This window comes from Carcharodon carcharias, chromosome 24 (genome assembly GCF_017639515.1).
Source record: "Carcharodon carcharias isolate sCarCar2 chromosome 24, sCarCar2.pri, whole genome shotgun sequence".
NCBI classification, from domain to species: domain Eukaryota; kingdom Metazoa; phylum Chordata; class Chondrichthyes; order Lamniformes; family Lamnidae; genus Carcharodon; species Carcharodon carcharias.
In genome coordinates, this window is record NC_054490.1 from 25487755 (window position 1) to 25503328 (window position 15574).

The window sequence follows — 15574 nt, forward strand, 5'->3', positions numbered from 1 at the left end:
CTCAGGGAGCCAACGCACTGGGTATGGTGAATGCCACTGGGAGCAGAGTCTGTGAGGTTGGCAGAGAATTGGATTGGTACAGGATCTGTGGAGAATGAGGGGGGTGTGGGGTGAACCAGTTGGGAGCAAGTGGCAGGGTGCAGCGGGTCAGTGGGTGGAGTGTGTAGGTGGGGGGGGGGTGGTGTGGGGTGGGGTGGGGGGGTGGACGTGTTATCGAGTGGACAATTTCTGCCATTTGCCTTCATATCCCCTATAATGTCGTAAAAATTCACAGGAGCATGATCAGACCGAAAAGTTGGCATTGATCCCCCGACCGAGATGCTCGGGCCAAAACAGAGAGCTTGGTCAAAGCGGCAGGTTTTAAGGAGGGTTTCAAATAAGGCAAGAGGGGTTCGGAGTGGGGAAACCCAAGTTTGGGTGGTTAACAGCCGAAGGCGCAGTGACCAGTGAGTGGCGGGGTGATTTTTAAATCCGGGCCAGAATGGGAGGAGGGCAGAGACCTTTGAAGGTTTCAGGGCCGAAGGAAGCCAGTGCAAGGGAAGAGAGGAGGAGGAGGAGTGGGTGGGTGGATGGGTGGGTGGGTGAGAGATTGCGTCAGTCCCTCCGTTGGGGGTTTGTCTGGGTCTTTGGAGCTGGTTGGCCTCTGGCCCCTGAGGTCAGATCCTGCTGCACCTAGTGGACGGACCGTTGCGGCCAGCCAGCACGGGATTGATGGTGTCACCAAGTACTGCCCTCAGGAAGCTGGCGTTGCCGGGAGGCAACCCCCCACCCCCCCCTAAAGTGCCAGCACGGTGATCTCGAGTCTTGTTCTCCTCCGCAGAAAACGGCGAGGGGCCGGCGAGCCGGCTGGACCTGCGCACGTGCGGCGAGGCCCTGGGGGAGCTGGTGGGCTGGACACACAGCCACTGCCAGGGCTGCCACCACCCGCCCAGCCTGAGGTACCTGCCGCCCAGCGGCACCGCCGCCGTGGCGGTCTGGGCGTGCCAGGCCGGCCACACCTACCGCTGGCAAGCAGCGGGCCGCGACCCGAGGAGGAGAGGGCGGCGCCGGCCCGTGCAGACGGGCAGATCGTCGGCAGGGGCACCGGAGCCCCGGGAGGTGGAGCGCGGCCCCGGCTCGGAGCAGGAGACGGAACGCGGCCTGAGCTCCGAGGACGAGGAGGAGGAGGAGGAAGAGGAGGAGGAAGAAGACGAGAGCGACGGAGGTTGCGTGTCCAACTCCGTCACCTCCCTGCGCATCGTGGAGTGTGAACTGGAGGAGCAGGGGCCGGGAGGCAGGGGCCCCCAGCCCGGCTGGAAGGTGGTCCCCTGCAAGGACGAGCGCTCAGAAGAAGAGGAGCCCGAGGAAGGAATCGACCCAAGTACGTTACCCGCCCGTTTTCCCCCCACCCCTCCGAACCCATGTTAGGCTTCATCCTGATAGTGCAGGCTCCCCAGAGCCTCCTGCCCCATTCTCTCACCCATGCCATTCCTGTCTCGTATTGGCCTCCCCGCCCTCTCCAATCCACCCCCCCACTACACCCACCCCCCACCAAATCCCAGACTCGTGGGCTCACTGCATCTTTAAAAGAACCACTTGGTAAACACAAACTGATTTGCAAGCCTGTGTTAAATGGACTGCAACTCTCAATAAACTGAGCTGTCCAGCCCCTCACAGCCTTCAAACCTTGAAAACGGCCAGTTTAGCCCCCTGTGGCCAGAAACCTGGTCACTCCGCTCCGGTGAGCCGCACACGGTGCTGGCTTGCTACAGCGTGGGATGCCTCTGTCTGTGCAGCAGGTGAACGGGAACTGGCCTGTTCGAAAGGGGTGGGAGTGGCACTGCATACGTTGCGCGGGGGAGGGGTCTGTACGAGTTGCGTGGGAGATGGTCTGTGCCAGTGGGCGTGAGTCAAAATCATTTTATTTTATGGGGGCTACTTTTTTGATTCTCAAGGGCTCCTATTTTATTCTTACTAACTCCTCATAGATGATGCAGTCACGACAGCTCTTTCTGTACTTGTGTTGACATACTGCGTATTTAGATTCTCACAGAAGCAGAGTTTGAAGGAAAAACCCTCAATAATCATCACCCCTCCACTAAACCTAAAGCCAAAACACACAACAAAAGCATGAATTTCATCGTTACCCACAAGATTGAAATATGCATAAGACAACGGGCATAAGTTGGCAACAGAAGTTTCATTTTTAAAATAACTGGCGCACAGTTGTAGACGGACAAAGCCATCCCCATAAACACGCTTTCCATGGACTGGTGAGGTCACAGCAAATGCGTTACTGCCACATACACACAAAGTTGGAAGATTTTAACCAGGCAGTTACGACGTTTTTTTTTTATTGAGTCCAATCTCGATCTCAAATTTATATTTAACAATTGCTTTAGCATTAACATTGATCTAGCATCAATTGCTGTTTGCGAGACAGAGCTCCAAGCTTCCACCATCCTTTATGTGTAGAAATGTTTCTGAATTTCACCCCTGAAGGATATGGCTCTAATTTTTAGATTGTGCTCCCTAGTCCTAGACTCCCCCTAAATTAATTGATTATTTACCTCATTATATTTCCTTCATTACAACAGTGACTACATTTCCAAAGTATTTCATTGACTAAAGCGCTTTGGGAAGTCCTGAGGTCAGGAAAAAGTCACTACAGAACTGCAAGTTGTTTATCTTTACTGTACGAGATCTGCGCACATGCAAAATAGCTGCTTGGTTGTCTCCAACACAGTTACTGAACCTCAAGTAATTCACAGCATGTGAAAAGCTTTGAGATGTGATAATACAAGAATGCAAATCTTTCTCATGAAATGAAACTGTTCAGTGCTAAATTATCCAGTTACTAGTTTCATTACGATAGCAGCCATTAGACGTTTTGTTTGAGAGTAGTTCCTGACCTTATGCAGCCTTATTTAAGCTTGAAACTTCACGTTCATTTGCGAAGAATTCATTACCACAGTGACTTCAGACTTTCCTGGCACCCAGTTAGCTGAGTATTCCGTCTTGACAAGTTTAAAACTGTGTTTGCTCCTTCGCAGCCTCTGTCCCCCTTTTCATCCCCCATCCATCCCAGTCTCCCCCTTGGCAGCCCAAACCCACAGCCTCTCGCCTTGGCAGCAGCTGCCCACACCCCCCATTCCCTTCCCCACCCTGCCCACAGGCTACTCTATTGGCAGCTCCCCCACCTCCCCGTCTCCCCCATCGTATACCCCTTTGCAGTCGTCCCCCCCACTCCCTGTGTGTACCCCTTTTCTATCCCCCATCTCCCCTTTTGCATAACCCCCCCACCCCCATTCTCTGTCCCAACCTGGCAGCCTCTCTCATCACCTGTAGGCTCACTAAGAGCAGCAAGCACAAAAGAGAAACAACCTGCGATTGGAGGAGCAGCTCCTTACAGAATCTGTACAGAGTCTTAGGGGCACCGTTTCTCTGGTCGTCCCTGTGGTTTAATTTTCTAGAGCTTTTCGGGTGGTTTTCGGAAGTGAAACGCTGGTGGGGGTGGGGTCTGCCTGTGGAGGGGTTTACGCGAGGCTGGCCCACATGAAGCACATCAGCAGGGGGCGATGGAAAAAACAAAGTAGCCCTGCCTGTTCAGCGCGTAGGGCAGCGTGTCTGCACGACACATCAGAAGTCTCTAAGGCCAGCGTACTAAGGGGGTTGTTACCACCTATCCCCAGCTGAGGTTCCCCAAAGTTGTTGATCCAGGTGAGACCTCTCAGTTTGTCCCCGTTTGGCTGGGACATCCCCCAAATTGTTGTGCCTCGGGTGAGGAGGGATGAACTGGCTTCCTGTCTTTATTCAGCACCCCTCCCTCTGTTGGTTGCAACAAGATTTAATCTAAAACGGCTCCTTTTGCGAATACCATTTCCTCAGACCCAATTGTTCTCGTTTTGAAGGAGCCGATTTGGTCAGACTTTCCTTGAGTTCAAGGTAAGAGTAAGTTTATTAACTACTAAAGGCAAGAAAGGATAAAACACATGCATATACGGTCAGACAGGTTAAAAATAAAAATTTAGTTGAAGGGTCAGTCATGGTGGGGCATAAGTTCAAGGTGAGGGGCAGCAGGGGGAATGGGAGGAAAACTTTTTTACCCAGAGGGAGGTGACGGTCTGGAATGCGCTGCCTGGGAGGGTGGTGGAGGTGGGTTAGCCTCACATCCTTTAAAAAAGTACCTGGATGAGCACTTGGCACATCATAACATTTAAGGCTATGGGCCAAGTGCAAGTAAAGGGGGTTAGGTAGGTCAGGTGTTTCTCACATGTCGGTGCAGACTCGATGGGCCGAAGGGCCTCTTCTGCACTGTGTGATTGTGTGATTGAATACACCTATTACAGTCTTTGACTAGTGGGGAATAGGTGATTGAGCCAATGAAGATTGTTACGATTCGAGATTCCAGTAGACTTTACTTCGATAGGCAAAATAGTCGGTTTTGAGGTTTCAGTCGTGTTGGCTTCAGTGGAGAAGGAAAGAGATCGGGATACTGGAAGAATGATGAGTTGCAGGGGCATGATATGTGACTGTTACTTCTGAGTCAAACTTCCAGCACTTCCTATCTCAGAACACCCCCCAACAGACAGACACCAGGGCAACTTTTTGTCTCACTTTTAACCCCTCCTTTGTACATTCCAAGCGAGAACTGAATTCTCTTATCTGTCTGGGCATTGCTCACAGGATTTCTTGAGATGATACTCATCTCACATTATGTCCCATTGTCTCTACCGGAGGGAGCAATCAGTTTCTGGATGTCTTTAGAAGTACCTTGTCTGGCAACAGGGTGGAGTTACATTTCCTCTGAAGGGGTCACCCTGCAGCATTCCAGCCAGTGGCTTGTGTGCATTTTTATAAAAAAACTCAGGTCATATTTTTAAAGCCCAATATTTCCAGTGCTTTTTCCTTCATTATCGTGACAAGATGTGTAGTTTTGGGACTGCAGTAGTTCCTCGGATTGGGGCTGTGTTCAACGCTTGCCCTTGGATTCGAACAGGTTGGGACTTTTTTTCTTCGGAGAAGAGGAGATTTCGTCGAGGTATTTAAAATCGCACATGGGTTGAGCAGGGTTGATGTGGAGAAAATGGTTCCCCTTGTTGCACAATTCAAACCTTGGGGGCCATTAATCCAAGATAGTAATTTAGCCAATTGGGAAGCATAGAAATTAGTAGCAGCAGTAGGTCATTTGGCCCTTCAAGCCTGCTCCACCATTCAACCTGGTCATGGCTGATCCTCTGTCTCTGTGCCATACTCCCACTCTCTCCCCATACCCTTTGATGCCTTTAGAATCTAGAAATCTGTATCCTGCTTAAGTACATTCAGTGACTTGGCCTCCACACCCTTCTGTGGTAGCGACTTCCACAGGTTCACCGCCTTATGTGTGAAAAAAGTTGTTCTTATCTCAGCCCTAAATGGCCTACTCTGTATGCTGAGACTTTGACCCCTTGTTCCAAACCATATTCCCCCCACCTCCCCCCCCCCCCCCCACCCAGCCGGATGAAACATCATCCCTGCATCCAGTCTGTTCAGCCCTGTCAGAATTTTATACGTTTCAATGAGATCCCTTCGAATTCTTTTCAACTCCAGCGCATACAGGCCTAGTCGACCCAATCTCTCCTCAATATGACAATCCAGCCATCCCAGGAATTGGTCTGGTGAACTCCTCTCTCTCTTAGGTAAGGAGACCAAAACTGCACACAATACTCCTTGTGTGGTCTTACCAAGGCCCTGTACAGCTGCAGTAAGGCAACCTTGCTCCTGTACTCAAATCCTCTCACAATGAAGGCCAACATACCATTTGCTGCCTTAACTGCTTGCTGCACCTGCTTGCTTGTTTTCAGTCATTGGTGCACAAGGACGCCCAGATCCCTTTTATCCATCAACATTTCTCACTCTATCACCATTTAAATAATACTATGCCATTTTGTTTTTCCTACTGATGTGGGTAACTTCACACTCATCCACTGCCTCTGCCATGTATTTGCCCATTCACTCAACTTGTCTAAAATGCCTTGAGGCCTCTTAACACCCTCATTGCTCACATTCCAACAGAGTTTTGTGCCGTCAGTGAATTTGGAAATATTACATTTCGCCCCCACATCCCAATCATTGATACATATAATGAATAGCTGAGGCCCGAGCACTGATCCCTTTGGTACCCCACTGGTCACCACCTGCCACTCTTTAAAAAAAAGACCCAGAAACACGGAAAATGTATTTCCTCGCATAGTGTACAACTTTCTACTACAGAAGGTAGTTGAGGTAAACAGCTTAGATGCTTTCAAAAGGAATTTGAGCAAGTGCACAAGAGATAATTGAGTACAAAGACCTGCTGAAAGGCTGAGGTGAGGCAGATGGAATGGGGGGAGATTCTTCTGGTCGAGTGGTCTGTTCCTGTGCTAAGAATGCATTGTAACTCCATGTAACCATTAGACATAAGAAGAAGGTCGGCCGTTTGACCCGTTTTAGCCTGTTGCGCCATTCCGTAAGACAGTGGCTGATTTTTCCTGTTCAATGCACCCACCTTGTTTTCATATCCCTTAATATTGTTGACTAGCAAATATCTTTCCGTTCCTGAATATAAACGATTAATGGATTTTGTGTGTACTGCTTTTTGTGTGGTGAGTGCATTCCACACTTCTACCACCCTTTGCAAGACAAAGAATGCCCTAACATGCTTCATGAATGGCCTAACTCTGATTTATAAGATTGTGTCCTCTTGTTCTTATATTTATCCATCCACCGGCTGGAAAGGCCTCGCGCCCCCTCCCCGCCCCTGGCCTAGTTTCCCCCCCCGCTCCCAATTTATGTATTCGTTCATAATCTAACCATTGGAATCCTAGTGACATTCTGGTCTTTCTGAGGCTGTTATGCTCTTTCTAAGGTGCGTTGCTCAGGACTGAACACAGTCCCCAAGGTTTGCTCTAACCAGAGGTTTACAAAGCTTCCTTCCCTTGATATTCTAGCCCACTAGTTCTGAAAGCAAGCGTTTCATCAGCCTTCCTGTTTTGTGCTATGTGTGTGGCCCCTACATTTTAGTCTCCTCTGTACATGGATCTCTGAAAACTCCTCGGACATTCGCAATTTCCAGTTTTAGCCGGCTCCCTGGACCAGGTCAACACTGATTCCGTGGTTAAAAGATGAGGATTTATATTACATAGGATTCACAGTCACAGCCCAGAAACAGGCCGTTTGGCCTAACAGGCCCATCCTGCTGCTTATGCTCCATCCATTCCTTTTTCCTTCATGTATTCGTATAGCTTCCTGTAATTTTGAGTTGCTTTCTTGCCCCAGGCCCCGAGTGCGTCACCAAATGGAACCTCATTTGCGCCTATCACAGGAGGACTGAGAAAAGAAACGGATGTGCAACTTGAGCTGACATTTATATATTCCTTTTAACATAGTGAAATGTCGCAAGGCACTTCACAGGGGGTGAGGATAACAAAGCAAAGTTTGACACCAAGCCACATAAGGAGATACTAGACCAGGTGATCAAAATCTTAGCCAAAGAATTAAGTTTCCCCCGTAGTGTCCTTGTGGAAATTTGAAGTAATCCCACTTTTCCTGATGGTGCTTATGTGGGAATCTGTCTTTATCCCTCTTTCCCCAACAGTGTCCATGCGGGAATTTGTATTTACCCTTCCTTCCTGAAGTAGTGACCAATTGAAAATTTAAAGTCACAAATCTTTCCCCGATACTGTCCATATGAAGTCTCTGCAGTTATCTCTCTTTCCCTAGTAGAGTCCATGTGGTGCCTGTTCACTGATCCCTCTTTCCCAAAATAACGTCCTTGTGAGAAATCAGAGTTATCCCTCTTTCCCCAGGAGCATTCGCGTGGGAATCTGCAGTTATCCTTCTTTCCCGAATCATGTCCACATGGAGTCTTTGCAGTTATTCTTCTTTGCCCAGTGGACATGATGTACATGTGACAGATGTCAGCTGGTTAATACAACTGAAAACCAGACTGAGATTTAGAAAGTTTGAGGGGAATTCAAAAAGCAAATGAGAAAAGCATAACAAAATTATGGAAGTAGACTGGCAGCTAATGTTAAAGGCAATCCACAAGCTGAAATAGGACAGGCACTGACCATAATTTTCCAGCCTTCCTTAGACTCGGGTGGTGCCAGAGGACTGGAGAATTGCAAATATTACACCCTTGTTCCAAAAAGGGTGTAAAGCTAAGCTCAGCACTACAGGCCAGTCAGTTTAACCTTAGGGATGGGGAACCTTCTAAAAACCATGTTGTGGGACAAAATACATCATCGCTTGGGTACATGCAGTTTAATTAAGGAAATCCAGTATGAATTTAACAGAAAATTATGTTTAGCTAACTTGCTTGAGATTTTTTGAGGAGTACCAGAGAGGGTTGATGAGGGCATTGCTGTTGATGTAGAGTACATCGCTTTGCACAAGACATTTGATAAAGTGCCACACAACAGACTTGTGGCAAAATTAGAGCTCATGGAGTAAAAGGGACAATAGCAACATGGATATGAAATTGGCTAATGACAGGAAACAGAGAGTAGTGGTTAATGGATGTTTTTTGGACTGGATGAAAGATTTCAGTTTAGTGTCAGAGGGGTCAGTGTTAGTACTCTTGCTCTTAATGAAATATGTATGACTTGCGCCTTGGTGTAGAGGGCACAATTTCAAAACTTGTGGATGATACAAACCTCAGAAGCATTGTGAATTGTGAGGAGGATAGCGTAGAACTTTAAAAAGACATTGGCAGCTTGGTGGAATGGGTGGACAGGTCTCACATGACATTTAATGCAGAAAAGTGTGAAGTGATTCATTCTTGTAGGAAAAACGCAGAGAGACAGCATTAGATACAGGGTACAATTCAAAAGGGGCTGCAGGAGCAGAGGGACCTGGGTGTACATGTGCATAAATCATTGAAGGTGTAGGACAGGTTTAGAGAATGGTTAATAAAGCATACAGCATTCTAGGCTCAGAAGAAAGGAGGTTATGTTAAACTTGTAGAAAACACTGCTTGGGCCTCAGCTGGAGTATTGCATTCATTCCTGGGCACTACACTTCACGAAAGATGTGAAGGCATTGAGGGAACTGCACAAAAGATTCCCGCGAATGGTTCTCAGGGTGAGGAACTCCAGTTACGTAGGTTGGAGCAGTTGGGACTACTTTCCTCAAAGAGAAGGTTGAGAGGAGATTTGACACAGGTATTCAAATCATGAGGGCTCTGGACAGGGTAGATGGGGAGAAATTGTTCCCATTGCTGGAAAGACCAAGAACCAGAGGACACAGACTTAAAGTAATTGGCAAAAGCAGAAATGGCAACATGAGGAAAAGCTTTTTCACGTAGTGAGTGGTCAGCGCCTGGAATGTATTGCCTGGGAGTGTGATGGAGGCAGGTTCAATTGAAGAGGAAATTGATTATTACCTGAAAAGTAATGTGTGGAGAAGCTGGGAGAATGACACCAGTTGAATTGCTCCTTCAGAGTGCAAACAGGTACATGACTGGCCTCCCTCTGTGATGTGGGCTAGCCTGAACTTCCCTATACCAACCCACCCTACCCATTTCACCCAACTGAATGGGTGCAGGAGGTCCCAGAGCAAAACACCATAGATGCTGGAAATCTGTAAAAACCCTGTTAGCAGAAATTCCCAATGGAGCATTGGCGCTTTGTAATATGATCACAGAATGGCCTATTTTCTGGCGGTTCGCCCCCTGTAACCAGTGTCATGAATAGGAGGACAGCAGTACTGCAGGGTGGCCACACAAGGGCGCTGCCTCACCGCTGCCCTGTGTTTGCTCACTGCAGATGTCTTTTGGCGAAAACATGTAAAAGCAGCAATTAAGGAGATGCTGCAGCATTATCATCAGTTCAGTGCATGTGCCTAGGCTGATCATTTGCACTTGATGCTGCACTTATCCAAAGTTGCAACGCAGAAGGGTGCCACTCAGTCCATTGCTTCACTGCAAGCCCCTCAAAGCAATCCCACTCCAAAAGTGACAATTTATTGTGCTCTTCTGCCCTCTTTGCCTTTGCTTTCTCTGCTCTGTCAGTCTGGCTCTCTCTGGTTCTTAGTAGAAATGTTACTGGAGCTTCCCAAGCTCTCTCGTTCTTCTTCTCCCTCTCTCGTATGCTTACACTCTCTTTCCACGCACTGTTCTTTGTTTCCCTCTCCGCCTCTGTCTTTCCACTCCCCTCTGTCTCTTACTTTTTGACTCTCTTCCTTTCCCCTCTCGTGCTCTCTCTCCCTCTTTCTCTTCCCTTGCTATCTTCGCTCTTTCTCTTTCCCAAGCTCCATCACCCTCTCTTTCCCCTTCTCTCTGTCACCACGCCTCTCCCATGCTCTCCATCTCCTCTCCCCTTCTATGTTAATGCGTCAGTCATCACTCAGTTGGTAGCACTCTCGCTCACCTCTGAGTCATAAAATTCCAGTTCAAGTCCCACTCTGTAGCTTGAACGCACACATTAAGGCTGAAACTCCATTGCAACCCTGAGGGAGCACTGCACTGCCGGAGGTGTCGTCTTTCAGATGAGACGTTAAACCGAGGCCCATCTGCCCTGAGTGGATGTAAAGGATCCCATGACCCTATTTTGAAGAAAAAGAGTGTAGTTATCCCCAATGTTCTCACCAACATTTACCCCTCAATCACCCATCTCACAGTACGGATTATCTGGTCATTTAACACCTTGCTGTTTGTGGGAACTTGCTGAGCGCATATTTACTACTGTGTTTTGTACATTACAGTAGCGACTACACTTTAAAAAGTACCTAATTGGCGATAAAGTGCCGGGTGATTGTGATATAAATGCAAGTTGTTCTTTCTTTCTCTTTTCTGTCTCCCTCTCTCTCACCTTCTCTCCTTTCTCTCTTCACTGTCTCTTCCGCACCCATAATCTCTCTGTCAAGCACACTCCTCCTCCCTGTCTCCCTCTCTCTCCTTCCCTCCTCCTCAATTTCTCTTTTTTTGACCTCCTCCTTTCTGTCTCCCTCCTTCCTCTCTTTCCACTGCCTCCACAGTCTCGCTCTCCCACAGTCTGTCTCTTGCACACTCCCCTCACCACCCACCTCCTGCTGCTCTTGATCTTCCTCTTTCCCCCCTTCTCTTCCCCCTCCTCCTCCTCCATCTTTCTCAAACTCTCTTTCTCACTCTTCTCTGTGCTTCCTTCTCCCTGCCTTCTATCTCATTTTCTTCCGAATCCTTTGCATTGTCTCTACCTCACAGTTCTTCCATTTCGCCTTCTCATACCCGCTGTCCTCTCTCTGTCTCCCTGTTTCTCCTTTTCCTCCCACTCCCTCTCTTGTCTCATTCTCTCTCACGGTTTCTCTCTTACCAACCCCAGTAGAGCCCTTGCCGGAGCTCCCGGTGCTGAAGACAGCCCCCGTGGTTCTGATGAAGACCAAACCGGGCCGAGGGCGATGGAGAGCCAAGAACGCGTGCGAGGAGCCGGAGCCCGACCCCACCCCAGAGCCCCAGTGGGAACCCCACTACTGGGAGAAGGCCTCACCCTCTGCCTACCCTGCCCCAGAAATTCATACGCACGTGGTTAACAGCCGGGAGCTGGCCAGAGAGCGGCCGGCCGACACGGAACCTGACATGGAGACCGAAACGATGCAGCTCATTTGTGAGTCGGTGCCAGATCCTGACCAGAAGGACGAGAGTATCTCGCTGGCTGGTGAGTGCAGTTGAAACAATGACGGTGTGGATAACCCTAATTCTAACCCTTAGGCTTTTTTCCCCCAACTGCATGTGACTTGGTTGTCGTTGGGCAGGGGGAGGTGGACATGGGGGGTGGGGGTCAGTGGTGGGGCTGTGGGGGGAGGCGGTTCAGGTTCTTTCCACAGTCGGTGCACTAAAACACTCTCACTCCAGAGTTGGGGGAGGCAGTGGTGTAGTGTTAATGTCACCGGACTGGTAATCCACAGGCCCAGGCTAATGCTCTGGGATCAAGGGTTCAAATCTCACCGTGGCCGCTGGTAGAATTTAAATTCAATTAATAATCTGGGATTGAAAAGCTAGGCTCAATAATGCTGAGTTGGCTGTCGTAAAAAAACATCTGGTTCACTAATGTCCTTGAGGGAAGGAAATCTGCCATCCTACATGTGACTCCAGGCCCACAGCAATGTGGTTGGCTCTTAATGGCCCTCTTGATATGGTGTGGCAAAACCACTCAGTTCATGGGCAATTAAGGGTGGGCAACAAATGCTGGCCTTGCCAGCGACGCCCACACCCGGTGAAAGAATCAATTAAGTATGTCTGTGTCTCGCGACTTCTCCAATTTTACAGTTTCTTAAACAAAACTTAGCAAGTGAGTTGCAGCTTTTCAGGAAGACGGCTCACCACCACCCCCTCAATGGCAATTAGAAACGGGATGTAAATGCTGGCCTAGCAAGCGACACCCAAATCCTGTGAAAGAATAAACTTTTTTAAAAATTGCTCTGTCCCTAAGTAGATATTTGCATTGGACACCAGGTGAGCTGCGAATATCAAGGGCAACCTCACCACAACCTGTGGGCATGGCCTAGCATGCACTGCCCACACGTGCTCAATCGCACGTTTCCAATGCCAAGTGGCTGTCAGGAGTCTGAACTTGTTCAATCCGTCATGGCGACCACAAACATAGCCACCAAGACACACCAGGCACTCCACTGTAGCAGCTCCCCAAGGCTCCTTTAACAATACCTCCCAAACTTGTGGCCTCTACGTAGAGGGACATGGGCAGCAGATGCATAGAGACACCTCCACTTGCAAATTCCGCTCCAAGTCGCACACCGTCCTGACTTGGAAATATATCGTCATTCCTTCACTGTTAGTGGGTCAAAATCCTGGAGCGCCCTCCTTATCAGCACTGTGGGTGTACCTGCACTGCATGCACTGCAGCGGTTCAGGAAGGCAGCTCACCCCACCTTCTTGAGGCTAGTTAGGGATGGACTATAAATGCTGGCCCAGGAAGCAACATCCACATCCCATGAAAGAATCATAAAAATTATGTACTTTTTCCCTTCATATGTTAAATGGGCATTTATTAGCTTCACTTGCACTTTGAATCTGGGTCACAGAATCACACAGTGCAGAAGAGGTCCTTCGGCCCATCGAGTCTGCACCGACACAAGAAACACCTGGCCTACCTACCTAATCTAATTTACCAGCACTTGGCCTTGAATATTTTGATGTGCCAAGTGCTCATCCAGGTACTTTTTAAAGGATGTGAGGCAACCCGCCTCCACCACCCTCGCAGGCAGCGCACTCCAGACCGTCACCACTCTCTGGGTAAAAACGTTTTGCCCCACATTCACCCCCCACTAAACCTCCTGCCCCTCACCTTGAACTTATGTTCCCTCATGACTGACCCTTCAACTAAGGGGAACAGCTGCTCCCTAACCACCCTGTCCATGCCCCTCATAATCTTGTACACCTCGATCAGCTCGCCCCTCAGTCTTCTCTGCTCTAAGGAAAGCAAGCCAAGCCCACAGATGTCTAGCATTCCAATCATTGGCTGAGAGACCAGGGGCCAGTCAAAGATGAACTTGGAATTAGAACCAGTGCAAATGCCCAAGCCAGGGGGAGGCCCAAACTTTATCCAAGCAGAGTTGCTTTCCAGCTTCCAATCTGGAAGTCACCCTCTGACTTACATACCAGCCAAGAGCAAGATTGCATCAGAGTGCCAGGCTCTGAAGCCGCACTGCTCAATCACCTTGCATATATGAGACAATATTTGAGATATAAATGAGACAATAGGGAGCAGTGTGGGAGGGAGGGAAAGTTGGGGGGAGGTGTTAAGCGCCATCTATTAGTGACTGCTTTGAAATAAATCGTTGCCTTTCACCAGCTTGGATCTAACTCCAGACAACGTTACTCAAGATGATAGCCTTGGATAGATTTTCCTCTCCACTGTGCCTTAGGAAATTGATGTTCCCCAGGCACAAAGAAGGAGCAAGTGGTTCCCCATGTTATTTTGTTGTGTTCTGCCTTATCCTCTCTTCCCCTCTTTTCACTCCTCTCCTCTCTCCTCTGCTCAGGGTTAGCTGCTGCCGCTGGTCTCCCCGATTCCATCAGAGAGCCGGAACTGGAACACAGGTAGGAGGCAGACACCCCCCCCCGCCCCCCGCCCGGGCCATGGTCTGCCCGTGGCCAAGACCCCCACACCCTTCCCCCGAGCCTTTTCCAGCCAGCCTCCCGCAAATGTTATGGACCCTTTCCCTTGAGGCTGTTGGGAGCATCGGGTCCAACATGGGGGAAAGGGAGCTCTCTGGGTATGGCAGTGGGGAGCTAGGTGTGGTGGTTTGAAGAGGGCTATGGTGTTATTCCGTGGTATAGTGGTGAAGTGGGGCTTATTCTTGGGTATGAAGATGGGGTGTGGAGGTGGAGGAGGGTTTCTTCCAGGGAGTGATAGTGAATAGGAAGTTACTCTGGGGTGTGACAGTGAAGCTTGAGGGACCGGGGGTTTATTCGGGAGTGAAGGGGATTTTTACCGGGGTGTTACAGTTAATGGGGGGGTGGTTATTCCAGAGTGTGACAGTGTAGTGGGGTGGAGTGGTTATTCCGGGGTGTGACGGTGAAAGAGGGGGGTTTATTCAGGGGAGTGACAATGAAGGATGGATTATTCCTGGGTATGATGGTGAATGGGGCGTTATTCTGGGGTGTGATGGTGAAACGGGTGGGCTCTGATTTTGTTGGAGCGGGTGGGAATTCCAGTGGGGCGGTGAGACAGGTGGAGGGGGATAGGTTGCTGTGATTCCCTCTGACAGAGGCCTCGTGTGTTTCTGCAGTGAGGAAGAGGAGCCAGAGTTGGTGGAGACGGACGATGACGTTCCATTCCACGATGATCCCAAAGATGAAATGTACGAACCGTCACCGCACAGGTAACAAGGCGGGGGCAGAGGTGGGAGCAAACCCCTGGCAGAGCCTGCCCTCTGACCTGCCCCGCCGTACCTGCCCCCTCCCCTCCTTGGCCCACATCTTTCAAATCTTCTAGCCTTCTCCCTGCCTGCAGGCCCCACGACTCCTCCCTTCCCCCAATCCTGTCCTATTTTTCCTACCTTCCCCATTTCCCACTCCAACTTTTCTCCCATCCTCCTCTATCCCATTCGCTCACCTCCCTCCACCTCTGTCTTGCCAACTAAACCTCTCCTGTTGCCCAATTCAACGCCCATCCTCTCATCCATTCACATCTTCGCTTCCAGGATCCACGCGTGCGCATCCCCTCTCCCCCTCCCACGCGCACTTGCTCTCTCCTCCCCCCACGCGCATTTCCCCTCGCCCCAGCGTGCACACTTGCTCTCTCCCCCCCACCCCGTGCAAACATGATCTCCCCCCTCACGCACACTTGCTCTCTCCCCACCACGCCAACTTGCTCTCTCCCCCCCAGCGCCCACTTGCTCTCTCTATCCCCCCCACGCCCACTTGCTCTCTCTATCCCCCCGCACCCACTTGCTCTCTCTATCCCCCACGCGCCCACTTGCTCTCTCTACCCCCCACGCGCCCACTTGCTTTCTCTACCGCCCCCATGCCCACTTGCTCTCTCTACCCCCCCACGCCCACTTGCTCTCTCTACCGCCCCCACGCCCACTTGCTCTCTCTACCGCCCCCACGCCCACTTGCTCTCTGTACACCACACAC

The 15574-nt window shown here is 49.9% G+C and overlaps 1 protein-coding gene across 5 annotated transcripts in view; it reads left to right on the plus strand.

Moving 5' to 3' along the window:
* The window catches only part of LOC121269419 (E3 ubiquitin-protein ligase ZFP91-like), a 79856-nt gene that overhangs the window by 34932 nt on the left and 29350 nt on the right, over nt 1–15574 (plus strand). For 2 of the 5 annotated variants that reach the window (XM_041174034.1, XM_041174037.1), the window contains 4 exons: nt 821–1360; nt 11298–11630; nt 13975–14032; nt 14725–14817. In XM_041174034.1, coding sequence (XP_041029968.1) covers nt 821–1360; nt 11298–11630; nt 13975–14032; nt 14725–14817 — 1024 coding nt within the window. The remainder of the gene's footprint in view (nt 1–820; nt 1361–11297; nt 11631–13974; nt 14033–14724; nt 14818–15574) is intronic. The other 3 variants (XM_041174036.1, XM_041174035.1, XM_041174038.1) reach the window with 3 other exon arrangements.